The sequence below is a fragment of the Nestor notabilis genome, unplaced genomic scaffold, assembly GCF_000696875.1.
Source record: "Nestor notabilis isolate BGI_N333 unplaced genomic scaffold, ASM69687v1 scaffold20072, whole genome shotgun sequence".
Classification (NCBI taxonomy): Eukaryota; Metazoa; Chordata; class Aves; order Psittaciformes; family Psittacidae; genus Nestor; species Nestor notabilis.
In genome coordinates this window covers 3,524-16,304 of record NW_009918161.1, presented here as the reverse complement: position 1 = coordinate 16,304, position 12,781 = coordinate 3,524, and the positions used below count along the sequence as shown (strand labels likewise).

Sequence of the window (12,781 nt, the reverse complement as noted above, 5' to 3'; positions counted from 1 at the left end):
GCCAGCGGCTGCTGCAGGTCACCTCCTGGCACCAGGCAGAAGGTGTGATGAGCTCAGTGAGCACTCTTGATGTCTGGAATGGGAAGTGTGGTGAGATCCCAAAGGAAAGGGGAGGTGCTAGATGGGTATAAACATACTGCCAAGAAAACCAGGTTTAGTGACCCAAGAGCAGCATTATCCACCTGGTTTTTATGCCTGGTGCTGTGCTGTGGTGGGAGCAGTTTGCTGCCCAGAGAAGGGAGGACTCCCTGGGAAGCCCCCTTGAAAAGTGTCTAAGCTGCTGTATGGTTTACCTGAGGTAGGTCTGGGCTCATCTGGAGGAAAACTGCTGGTGCATGTGTGTACCCATCACACCATGTGATCCACCATGTGGCTGGTGGAGTGAAGAAGAAAGGAGAGGAAGAGCTTGGTAGGATAGTGGCGGGGCTTGTGTGGCTGGTGCGGCCACTGCAGAGCAGTGTGGGTGCAATGAGGCTCCCAGAGTGTTTGAAGAAGGAACAAAACCCCTGCAGCAGTTTGTTCTGCTGGACTGGGAGGAGAGAGCTGTTTGAAGCAGCAACATAACGTGAAGAGGCATCATTAGAAATACCAATACCTCCTCCTGCTTCTGGATTCATCAGCAGATTCCTGGAAACAGCCATATGATGAGGCTGCACGTTCCAGCAGCTGCCAAGATGTTTAATAAGCAGAGACCTGACCCCTGTGGTGGGGGCCTGAGAGTGGTTCTGAGGGTGCCCTGAGGTGGTGCGTGGTGTAGTTACACCAGCCGGGCTGAAGAGCTTGTTAACGGATTGATCTCATCCGAGTCCATTAGGAACTTGGTGCTCAGTGGAGTCGTAAAGGCTGCAGATGAAGGATTGGAGGAAGTAAATTAGTGATGAGAGGCTGAATGGAGTGATAGTTAAAATGGTCATTAAAATGCTAGTCCAAAAGCCCTAGGTTGCTAAATGCAATAAGAAGAAAGGGGTGTAGCTTTGAGTGAGGTTTCTTGGGTTCTTTAACATGCTCAGAAGACAGCTAATGCTCCAGCAGGATGGTGACAGCTTGGATTTAAAGACTTTCTGACTGTGTACCAGTTCTGGCACCTATTTAGATTCATTCACTGCATTAGCTGTGCAAGGGAAGGAGGTGGGTAGAGCCCCAGGAGTACGAGAGCTGCAGTAGCACGTGTCTTAAACTTGCTGGGTTTCTGCTGCCAGCTCCTGACTGAATGAGGTCAGCTGCCAGTGCTGAGACAAAGAGGAGAGGGAACGGGCACCCGTGGTCCCGACCCCACTAACCAGCGCTTTGCTGTCGTGCAGAACCTGAGCGCAGGGCTGCCCTCGGGCCAGATCTGCCACGATGAGCAGCGCCTGGAGGTGATCTTTGCAGACCTGGCCAGGCACAAGGACGATGCTCAGCAGCGCAGCTGGGCGCTCTACGAGGACGAGAACGTCATCTGCTGCTACCTGGAGGAGCTGCTCCGCATCCTGGTGAGCAATTCTCCCTCTCCATAGGCAGGGCAGAGCAGACAGTCCCAGTGAAGTTCTTTTTTCTGTCCTCCTTTGCCCTGTGTTGCCATCGGATCTGCTGTTTCAGGGGCCACAGGTTTCTGGTGGATCCTTTGCCACTGATGTGAGGCCCTGCCTTCCTGTGTGGGGTGTGCAGAGCTCCTGAGCTGCTTTCCACGCTACCGTACCAAGCTGTTCTGAAGGGTGTTCTAGAGCTGCTCTCATGGCAGCCATGGTATTTATCTGTCATGGGAGAATATAAACCCTCACCTCCCAAAGATCCCAACCCCCCATAGAAACCCTGGAAGTCTGCTTCTGCCCATCTGTGTACAAGGAACATAGTGATACGGGAGCTGCCACTCAGTGCAGCTCCACGGTCTGTGTTACATGTGCTGGTGTGGGGTTTGCGGTGGCACCTATTGTGTATCCCTTCCCAGCTCTGGCATAAGCAGAACAGCTGGTTTTTGGTGTAATAAATGCCAGTCTCTGTCACTCAACATGTGTTGCCTTGCTGTGGGCCTGCAGGGCAAGGTAGAGGGGGATCTTGTATGACCTTTCCTCATAATTTAGGGCTGGGAGGAGATGCACAATACTCAGGATGGCAACAGTGACAGAGCTGCCCTATAACTGCACATCACACTCATCAAGTGCTGCTCAGGTCATGGGTTTTTTAGATGTTCAGCCCAAGATGTGCTGTGTGGCAGAGACACTTCTCAGGAATTCACTTTGATGCAGAGTCTGCAGGGTGGAGGTTCCTGAGCTATCTTTGTGCTCTGCCTTCAGTTCCTGTGGGAGATGGCTGGGCTACTGAGATGTGAAAGCAGCTGGCCTCCCTCCACGTCCTTGCTGCTTGATGTGCCCTCTGCTTCCAGACAGATGCAGACCCAGAAGTGTGCAAGAAAATGTGCAAGAAGAATGAGTTTGAGTCCGTCCTGTCCCTTGTGGCCTATTACCAGATGGTAAGGTGGCAGAGCACATCAAATCTCCCCTGGGATTGCCCTGCAGGGGCAGGAGAGCAGGCTTGCTGTGCTACGTAGATGTGAGACCTCCCCCTGGACAGGGCGGTTCTGTGAACCAGCAGGAGTTGCAGCACATCACCTGTGTGCTGGCTGATGTCAGGGCTGTGCGTGCAGGTTGTGTGGGAGAGCAGAGGGTGCCAGAGACTTCGCAGCAGTGGCTGCACTGTGGAAGGTGAAGTTTGCTGCTCTCATTAGCTCCATAGAGGGACAGGATTGGCATCACTAGTATCCAGAGGAGGGATTTCTGAGGATGCCCTGGGAAAGCTGACAGGCTGTGACTGCTTCTCTTTTAATTGATGCCCTCCTGTGCATTAGTAAATAGCTTTGCTTAGGAAAGTAGGTTGTGAGTAGAAGCCTTGGGAGTGAGGAAGGAAATCAATATTCGGCGGAAGAAATGGAAGTTTTGCCTTCAATGCCTGTGTGGTTTTCCTTTGCCCCTCGCTTCCTGGAATGCGCTGTTGTAGGACTCTGCAGGGGTTAGAAACTTGTCCCCATCATGTCCCTAGGTCCCCAGCTACAGCACATTAAGCCTTGTGTTGTTTAGCTTTCATCTGGCACTACTGGTAAAAGCTTATACAGCTTCTGGGTTCACTGTCCCCCTGGGAGGGTCTGTGGCTTCCCAACAATGGGAACTTCCAGCCAGTTGTGTCTCTGCCCTAGTGTGAGCTGTCATCTGGGACATTGTTTCATCCGGTAATTGCCTCTGCAGGAGCACAGGGTGCCGCTGCGGCTGCTGCTGCTGAAGTGCTTTGGAGCCATGTGCAACCTGGACGCTGCGGTCATCTCGACGCTCGTGAACTCCGTGCTGCCCATGGAGCTGGCCCGGGACATGCAGACTCACACACAGGGTGAGCCAGGGCTGCTGTACCCCTCTCCCCAGGAACGTGTCTGTCGTTAGGTGACCTCCAGCAGCACTGGTGGCCCCTTGCAGCCTGACTGCTCTAAGTGCTAGTGCTTGGGGGAGAAGGGTGTCTGGTTTAAAGTTATTTGGGTTCCTACACCTCTAAGTGGAGAATGCATGGGAGGGGATGCTTCAGTCCAGTGGTGCAAGGCCCTCTGGCTCTTGAACGTGCCATCAATGATGATCTTGTGGATGTCTTAAAGCACATTTTGAGTTGCTCAAGTTTTGTTTCATGCTGCTGACAAGAGACTCTTGCACATCTCAAGGAAAATCTCTGCAGCTTCTTTTTGGCAGCTTTTCTCAGCACTTTACACCAGATCTTTGCAGTGTTTCTTGCTTGTGAGTAAGATATGTGCTGGTTAAAAGAAAGGACTCTCTCTCCAACACAGCACCAAGGGGGGGATGTCAAATATGGGGAGTGTTTGGGGGCAGGGTGAAGCACTGGTTGTGTGGTGCAGGACTGGGACCACTGCACCAGTGCTTTCCCTTTGTGGTGCTGCTGCTGCTGATCAGTTCTATGCAGTGAGCTTATCGCCAGGTTCGTGTTTTATCTGGTTATGCATGAGAAGCTGCTTCTCTAGGCTGAGGTTTTACTGCCCTAGCAGCAGGTAATACTTGGTTATGGGTCTATGACTGTGCTTCTGTGGTGACATTACTCCTGATTTAGCACTGCCAAAAGTAAGCTTTATCATGCATCCATCACTAATTCATAAAGATTGTCTCTGGGTGAGTTTGCTCTGCACCATGCTCAAACAGGCCTCAGCACCCTGCTGTGCTCCCTGGTGCAGCAGGGCTCCTGCCTGGTCTCTGTGCTGTCCAGGGCTGTGTCCTCCCGGATGGCACAGCAAGCTCAGGCTCTTGGTGTGATGGAGCAGTGAGCTCTGACCTGGGTGACTGCTGCACATAGCACTTACGGCTGAAGCAGGGCTATCTCCCAGCAAGTGTTAGCTCTGCTTTGGAGACCTCAAGAGCATTGCAGTGAAAAGTGGCTCTGCTGTGTCCTTTGAGCTGCCATCCTGCAGCCCTGCAGCAGCTCTTCTTCCCTGAGCTTCATCTCAATGTGGCGGATTCTTTCCCTCCTTGCTGTAACACACGGGCAGTGCAGTTGAAGGGTGAAAAGCTGCTCTCCCTCTGCTGACAGACAGCCTTTGGCTACAGGAGCCTCCCAAACTGGTGTCCTGACCCTGTGCTGCCTGCCTGTGCTGAGCTTATGTTTGCACAGATGTCATCTGTATGTCCTCCAGCCCTCTTGGCCTTCAAAGCAGCAAAGGAACCATCCTCAACCCAAATGTCTTTGTCTTTTAGAGGTGTTTTAGGGCATTAGTAGTTTCCTCCTACGGCCCGGGTGCTTAGTGCTCCATGTCCTGCCAGCAAATGGCAAGTGTGAAAACATGACCTTGAATCCAGAATGACTTGAGCTTATTTTGGTACTAAAACCTGGGGAATAGCAGCTGAACCGTGACATGCTGTGGAATCGCTAATCCCTTCTGCGGTGGCAGGGGCCAGAGCAGTCGGTGCCAGCACTCAGCAGCCGGGGAGCGCTGAGCTGGCTGCAGCAGCTCTGTGATCCCTCCTGGCTTCTTACTGAAGAACAGCCACGGCAGCAGCTCTGTGCTGGATGCTGGTGCCTTTGATGAGGAGGCACCTTGCCCTGGGACTGGTGCAGGCGTGCTGGCTGCTGGCCACTTCTGCAGCCAGATGCTTGGGTCTATTGCTCCTGGACAGCCCTTCCCTCTGCTGTGCTGCTCTGCACATCTGTCAGGGTTAGAGGAGCTTACAATAAGCCACAGTGAGGCAGAATTAGCCAGGATGATTCCAAACAAAACAGATAATCCAGTCTGGAACTGTGACTTTCTCCTGTGCTGCAGCTCAGGGTACGTGCAAGTCAGCTGCTGGGCTCTGCTTGCTTCAGCTGCAGACCATCGTGTCTGCTCCCAGGGCCTGGATTGTGCACTGCTGTGGTTAGAGGTGGGAGCAAGGTCTTTGAAGGGCTCTGAGAAATACCTCTCATAGGTAATAGCAGCTTTCTCACCAGTACCTCAGCAGGCTTCGGGAGTGCAGGCTGCAGCTCAGGGTACGTGCAAGTCAGCTGCTGGGCTCTGCTTGCTTCAGCTGCAGACCATCGTGTCTGCTCCCAGGGCCTGGATTGTGCACTGCTGTGGTTAGAGGTGGGAGCAAGGTCTTTGAAGGGCTCTGAGAAATACCTCTCATAGGTAATAGCAGCTTTCTCACCAGTACCTCAGCAGGCTTCGGGAGTGCAGGCTGGGGAGCAGAGAGCTGCATCTCTCCTGCCCTCCACAGCCTCTTGAAGTGTCGCCACTTGAGTGATGCTCATGAGTCTGTCATTAGCAGAGTCATACTAATGCCATATACTTTCTTGCAGCCACTGGGGCTGCTCTGGAAGGGATAAAAAAAGCTGTACTTTGCCTGGCAATTGCTCTGTTCTTCTGTGTGGGGCATCTTGGATGTATCTTGCTGCATCTGGGACACTCCAAAAGCTCTGCTGAGCGAGTACACCAGGTTAATTTGGATTTGTCTTGAGTTCTGCTTTCTGGCTGGTTTCAGCATCCTTTCTTTGGCATCCTTAGGCAAATAGGACAAGATTTGCCATCTAGCTGTGGAGTCTGCTGCCAGCTGAGATGAATGGACATTGGCTCATGGCAGATGGACCAAGGATGTGGAGAACTACCCTGCCCCTCCCATCTCTTCCTCCCTGTTTGCTACAACTGCATATATATCACTGTATTCTGGTTCTCAGATCATTATTTCACTGCTCCTGATGTGATGACAGAAAATGTTTTGTTCATGCAAGCCTCGCTAGGAGCAGGAGCAGCAGGTCCCTGTGTCTGCCTGCTGCAGCATCCTGCCGCTGATACCCAGCTCCTGAAGCCATGGAGGGAAGAATGAAGAAATCATGTGCTAAACAGTTTGTCAGATTCTTTTTCTGCTGCAGTGAGCTTTGGCATCGCTGACGCTTCATAGCTGAGAGCTTCTTATGTAAGTGTGAGTTATATTTCAGTCACTGAATATCCTCCCTCTCTGTTTACGAAGAGTAAACAGCAGTTTCCAGCTTCCCTTTGCTGCCACATGGTCTAGAGTGTTCTTCTACAAACTCTTAATCTTGTTAATGCTGTAGTATCTCTGGTTAAGCCCCAAATGATTTATTTTTACTCAAAGTATTTGTTATTTGAAAACTCGGACATCTTGTGGAGCTCTGACACAGTGTATGTGGCCTGTGTTTGTAGAGGCTTTGCTCACAGAGCTGACTCTCCTGGGGCACAAGGCTGGAACCAGTTACTACCATTTCCACCCCGTGCTAACAGTGGATCTGAGAGCTGCCAAGTGCTGCATGTCCTTTGGCCAAGTCCAGGAGCAAGGTGGTGGCAGTGAAGGCATCAGCCTGAGCAGTTACAACCAGACTGCAGCGTGCGGGTGCTTAGAGATGGATCAGTCTGTGCACAGACCTTGGGAACCAGCACGTGTGGGAAGCAGAACTGTTGGGAGAAGCATCATACATCGAACAGACTTTTTTTCTCCTTTAATAAAAAGTGGATTTGGTCAGTTTTTAATAAATACACCCTCAGATTCCTTGTAGCAAGTGCCCCTGGGCTCCTGCTGGCAGATGAAGCTGAACTTTCTTTAGCCAGTATGTGTGGTAACCTACTTTGTAAAAATGATACTCCCTTTCCTTCCATCTTTGGACTTGGTGAACTGGCTGGAGGCGACATTTGATGATGACACAGATCCTGGTCCACGATTTTGGTTTTTCTCCTATAAATATCTATTGAGATATATCTGTTAGTTCAGATTCAGGAAGGGCACTGGCTGTGCTTCTGTGGAGCATTCATGGAGAGCTGCTGCCAGGGAAAACTGCTGGACCAGGAGGCTGTGGGATGTGTCAGCGCTGGAGCTACACACGTGGCCCCGCTGCGAGCAGTGATCTGTATCCCCAGAGACCTCTTGTACCTGCAGGCAGAGCTGAGGCAGCAGATAGAGCCGTGCGGGGGGGTGACAGGCAGCGGGGCTGGCTGGGGGTGGCGTTGGTGGGAACAGGCACTGTTTCACAGTGGCCAGATGGATGCTTTTTCTGGGTTCAGCAATTGCATAACTATGGGATGTGTCCTGAGACTCTGCAGGGGAGGGCTTTAATTATTCTCGTCAAGTTTGCCCAGATCCTCTTAAGTGGAGGGGAAATGAAAGAGAATTCTTGTTGTGATTATTTTGCAGTTGATTTGGAAATGTGTGGCTTGGGGGGTGTGCTTAAGCAGGGGCAAAATGCCCTTACAGCTTGGTAAGCACAGAGGTGAGGAGCAGTCCGACCACTGCTGAATGTCTGTGTTAACTGTGTGACTCCTCAGGATGAAAACTGTGTTTTGTCCTCAGGAGAACTCACTAATGCAGGACCTTTACCTTGTAGATCATCAGAAGATGTGCTACTCTGCACTGGTGCTGGCCATGATGTTCTCAATGGGGGAACCCCTGCCCTATCATCACTACGGTAAGAGCAGCTTATGCTTAGGGCTGGGTGGCACGGCAGAGCTGATGTGGGAGCTGCCGGCAGACACAGGCAAGGGACCTTACCTGGTGGCCAAGGAGAGGACAGCTAGGGGAAAGCCAGCAGCAGGAGGGCAAGGATTGGGTCTGCTCTTCATCAGTAGATCCTGGCTGCTGAAACTCTGGGCTGACGTGCCACATTTCCAGAGATGACAGCACAGACCTGGGTCAGAGCAGGAGGACTGATGCCGTCCTGCAAAGGAGGCAGATTTGCCCGTCACTGTGACTAAGTGGCATCTTGTTTTATCCCTGCCCTGTGTGAAAACACACACCTCCTGTCTGAGACGTTTATTCTGCTGCTGAGGCTCAGCCCACATTACTCCATGAACACCCACTAAAGCTGTCAGCTGTGTAATGCAGCCTCTTCCTGGTCTCCCTCTTAACAGGACAGTGCAGTCCTGTGTGTCTCAGGGAAAGCAGAGATGATTAAGGGTGTTGTGGTCAATAAAGCACCAACGTGCCAGACCTGCCTGTTTCCTCCTGTGTTCCTTCATTCCAGCCCTCAGCCAGGAAGACGTGCCTGGTTCTTCCCCAGGCCGTGCTGTTCCCGTATCTGGGAATCTGGGCTCCTTTCTCCTGGAAGTGCAGTAGAGATCTTCATAAAGCATCTCCTCAGCAGCTTCACCCTCACACCCCAGTATATACATACAAGTTTTAAGCTGGTGCAGTAGAGTCTGAGGCATGAGCCTCCACACCTCCTGCGTTCCTCTCCTCATGTAACCCTGGCAGTTATTTCCTGCAGGACTTATTTGCATAAGCTCCTGAGCCTTCCTAATAGCAACATTGAAAACTGGGTTAGTACTAATGATCTAGATGACTACTTTTTTAAAACAGATGGATGAAACCAGTGGTCAAGAATACAAATCTCTTCCTCCCAGTGCCTTCACTGGCAGCAGTGATGCTGCAGCAGCAGCTAGAGCAGGATTTGGTGTTTTATCAACTCCAAAATGCTGCCAGGGGGGTACCAAATCTCAGTGTTCCCCTGCCCTGGGGGCAGTAGAGCCACTTGTGCCTCACACAAAGACACTTCAGCAGTCTGCATTGTCCACTTGCAGGTTGTTTGTTCCCCAGATGCTGATGCTGGCACTCCATTGGTGGGTTTTGAGCCTAAAAGCACAGAGAAGTGGCCTGCATGCTCCCCTGTTGCTTGGTTTGTGTTCTCTGTGCTGTAAATGTGTCTTTGTCCTTGCGCAGAACATCTCAACTCTCAGTTTGTGCAGTTCCTGCTGGATGTGATTGAGGACGGGCTGCCCTCGGACACCACCGACCAGCTGCCTGACTTATTTGTCAACGTCCTGCTGGCCTTCAACCTCCACATTCCAGGTCAGTTGCTGCTGCTCTGCCCTGGAAGGATTTCAGTGCTCTGGAATCAGGGTGTGAAGAATGGGGAGGGAGAATCTTACTGGGTCTCCATGGCACTGATAACTAGTCCAGCTCCCCCAGGCTCAGGCAATACACTGTCTAAAGGTCTTGACAAACCCTCTGCTTTACCCATCTTGCAGCTCACTGAATGCCCATGTGCTGGGGCCAGGCTCTTCAATGTTGGCCTGAGCCGTGTTTTCTCCTGGTTGCCCTGGTTCTGTGTCCTCCATCCCCTGCTGAGCTCCATGAGAACTTTAGAAGCGGGTTTTGAAGCCTGTTATTGGAAGGTTGGAGTAGTTCTAGGTCCTGCTGAGAGGGGCCACTCCTTAACCCACAATCTCCTGTTGCTCCAGTTGTAGTTAGTTAATGACTTCCTCCTGTTCTGCTGCATCGCTTTATCCTTGGCTTCATGGAGAGAGGGGAGGATAAAGCAGCACGGACATGTCTGGTGATTTCCCTTTTACTTTGAGTTGCGCTTCATTAAAATTGATGCTAAAGAGCATCAGAGATGTGAATGAGATGCACACAGAAAACACAAAGTCAAAAGGGTTTCATGCATTACTTCCAGGTTTGTCACCTTTTCTCTCCCTGCTCAGCCACATTGTGGGGCTGAGAGTTCTCGTACCCCTGACAGACTGTGGCTCCCCAAAGCTCCCCAGAGCACTGATGCAGAACAGGAGCCCTCCACTATTTATTTTTATTACTGTGGCCCTCAGGAAACAAAGGGATGAGCTGAACAGGTTTCTTCCTTAGTTCCAGAACACAGTGTGATCATGACTACAATAGGCAAGCACTTGAATGTCAAGACCTTCACAGAAAAGCTGCTGCTGCTGCTGAACAGAGGAGGTGAGTGTTTGGGGCACAGTGGCGGGGTGCAGCTGATGGAGGCTCGGGGAGCCCTGTGCTCACTAAGGGTGGCTGCGCTGGGGATGCAGGGAGCTGAGGAGCTGTGGGCTCAGGCGCAGGACGTGTTTGTGAGGTGACAGCCTGTGCTGCTGAGGGTGGAGCTGCACAAGAGATCAAGTGATGCTGGTGGCACATGACGCAAGAGGAGAGGCTCTGGGCTGGCAGGTCCGTGCGCGCCTGGGTCGGATCAGCCCATCAAGTGTTGTGGATGGCTACAACATGGGTGAGCTCTTGTCTGGGAGCAAAGCTGGTCCTGAGCCCTCCTGTGCTTGGACAGACAGGACCCACTGGTGCTGGCACACAGACCTGCCTGTGCTGGCAATCGCCTGCTGTGGGGGACAGATCCAGAGGGAGGTTTTGCCCCCTGAATTGCTGCTTAGAGCAGCACTTCCCATGTTGGAATTGCTTGGCACAGGGTCAAAGTGGGTTGGCTTTGTGTCTGCTCCAGGTAGAGTGAAACCCATGGAACGTGAAGAGCTTCAGAAAAGCAGATTGTTGGAAAGCTGGAGATCTCTGCAGGAGAAGTGATGCCAGGCAGTTCTGCCTGTGCTGCACACCACTCTTGTGCTTTCTAATACCTTCTGGAGCACAGGGACTTTGCTGCCTGAGATTCATTTTGTTGATTTGATGGTAAAAACTCATCCTGCGATGCTTGCAAATCACTGTCCACACTCTTATCAGCTTAAGGGCAGCGAGCACCTCAGTGCTGTTCTGTCTGGCCTCCTCCTAAAGCCTTTATTTAGCCCTTTCCCTGCCAGATTCCCTGCAGGGATCACCTTACTGCGAGGGGCTGGGAGAAGAAAGGGGGGTCCACAACCTAATGAAGATGCTTCTCCTTTGCCTGCCTTCCTGACAACTGCTGGGGGGCTGCAGTGTCCAGACACCCTCTTGGGGTCTGCAGGAATGTGTTTTGGAAGAGAACAGGATGTGGTGGCTCACTTAAACTTGGGAGTTTCTTGCTTCTGGGATGATACTAGCCTGGTCCCTGTGGGGAAAGCTCGTGTCTGGTACAGGCTCTGATGGGCATTTCAGAGGGGTCATTGGACCAGATCTAGTGAACCAGGGGGAAAAGGGGTGGGAGCTGTTGAGCTGAGGGCAACGTGCTAATGAACTCTCACCTGGGGTGGTGAGTGAAGCACCAGCAGTGATTGATGCTGATGGGTTTGCTCTGGACTCGGTACCCTGCAGAGCTGCCATCCCTCCTGCTGGGCATCTCTGTGCGAGGTGCTGAGCTCTGCCCACACGAGGCACCGTGGGCACCAGGGCCAGGGCCAGGCCCTCTCCGGGCTCTGGGATCCAGGGCAGGGATGGGGCTGCTCCGAGGGGCAGTGGGAGCCCTAGGCTCAGCACGGACCCTCTGCCTCCCCCAGATGATCCGGTTTGTATCTTCAAGCATCAGACTCAGCCCCCGCACTCGGTGCTGAAGTTCCTACAGGACATCTTTGCCAGCAAGGACACTGCCAGCATCTTCTACCACACAGACATGATGGTGCTGATCGACATCCTGGTGCGGCAGATCGCTGATCTCTCCCCAGGAGACAAGGTGCTCGCAGTAACCCCAGGCACTGGGGCGGGGAGCTCAGTCCCAAGGCAATGGCACTTCTCCTGGTCCTCTGTGGGGCCATCTGGGGCAGGCAGGAGCGGGGTCCTGGGGTGGGCATGCTGCTTCTGGGTGCTCAGGTCAGTCTTGGGGGCTGAGGAGGAAGGGGTGGTGTTATCCTGCCCAGCACACAGCAGTGGAGACACATGCTTGAGGAAAGATCTGCCAGGCTTCTGGTGGTCTGCACCCTTCTTCAGGGACCTTTGGGAACAGGGACCCTCTGTGAGTAGTTGGAAGTAAGAGGGATCTCTGTATGCAAGAGACAGGGGATGTGCACATGTCTGAGAGCAGGTGAGGAGCAGCACCAGGCTGCTGGGGGAAAGCAGGGTTTTCCACAGTAAGGAAAAGCAGGTGCCTCTGGAGTCACTCCCTGGCTGGTGGAGCAGCAGCAGCTGCTGTGCATGTTTATCTCACTTTAAACCCTTCATTGTGCTCTGTGTTTTGTCTCCCCTCCCACTTGGCAGCTGAGGATGGAGTATCTGTCTCTGATGCACGCCATCATCCGCTCCACGGCCTATCTGCAGCACCAGCACCGCCTCTCCGACCTGCAGGGCATCCTGCAGCGCATCCTGGGCGAGGAGGAGGAGGACCAGCAGTGCCAGATGGACAAACTCATCATCCTGGAGATTTATAAGGAGTTCCCAGAAATCTCCCCTGGTACCAGCTAACCGCCCCTCAGCTCGGACTGGAGCCTGAACCACTTGGATCAATGACGTCTCTTGTTGACACTTCCTCCCCATTCCCTTCCAGTACAGCTCATACCTTGTACCCCTCCCTGCGAGGCCTAAGGTTGGGACAGTGTTCACCAGCCCTTTAGCAAGGCCAGCGGCAGAAAGGGCCCGGAATGCCCCGGGGCTGGGGCTCGGGGAGGCTGGAGCACGGCGGGCGCTGGCGGTGCTCGGGCAGCTGGTGTTGGTGGGAAGGGCAGCGAGCGTGAGGGATGTGGCAG

General features: G+C 52.8%; 1 protein-coding gene across 1 annotated transcript in view; it reads left to right on the top strand.

Moving 5' to 3' along the window:
- The window catches only part of NCKIPSD (NCK interacting protein with SH3 domain), a gene marked incomplete at its 5' end in the record, with an annotated part of 18,794 nt that extends 6,294 nt beyond the window's left edge, over positions 1–12,500 (top strand). The window contains 8 exons of the mRNA XM_010009583.1: positions 1,302–1,472; positions 2,363–2,449; positions 3,219–3,357; positions 7,828–7,908; positions 9,159–9,287; positions 10,080–10,172; positions 11,603–11,775; positions 12,297–12,500. Coding sequence (XP_010007885.1) covers positions 1,302–1,472; positions 2,363–2,449; positions 3,219–3,357; positions 7,828–7,908; positions 9,159–9,287; positions 10,080–10,172; positions 11,603–11,775; positions 12,297–12,500 — 1,077 coding nt within the window. The remainder of the gene's footprint in view (positions 1–1,301; positions 1,473–2,362; positions 2,450–3,218; positions 3,358–7,827; positions 7,909–9,158; positions 9,288–10,079; positions 10,173–11,602; positions 11,776–12,296) is intronic.
- Positions 12,501–12,781: the final 281 nt, after the last annotated feature.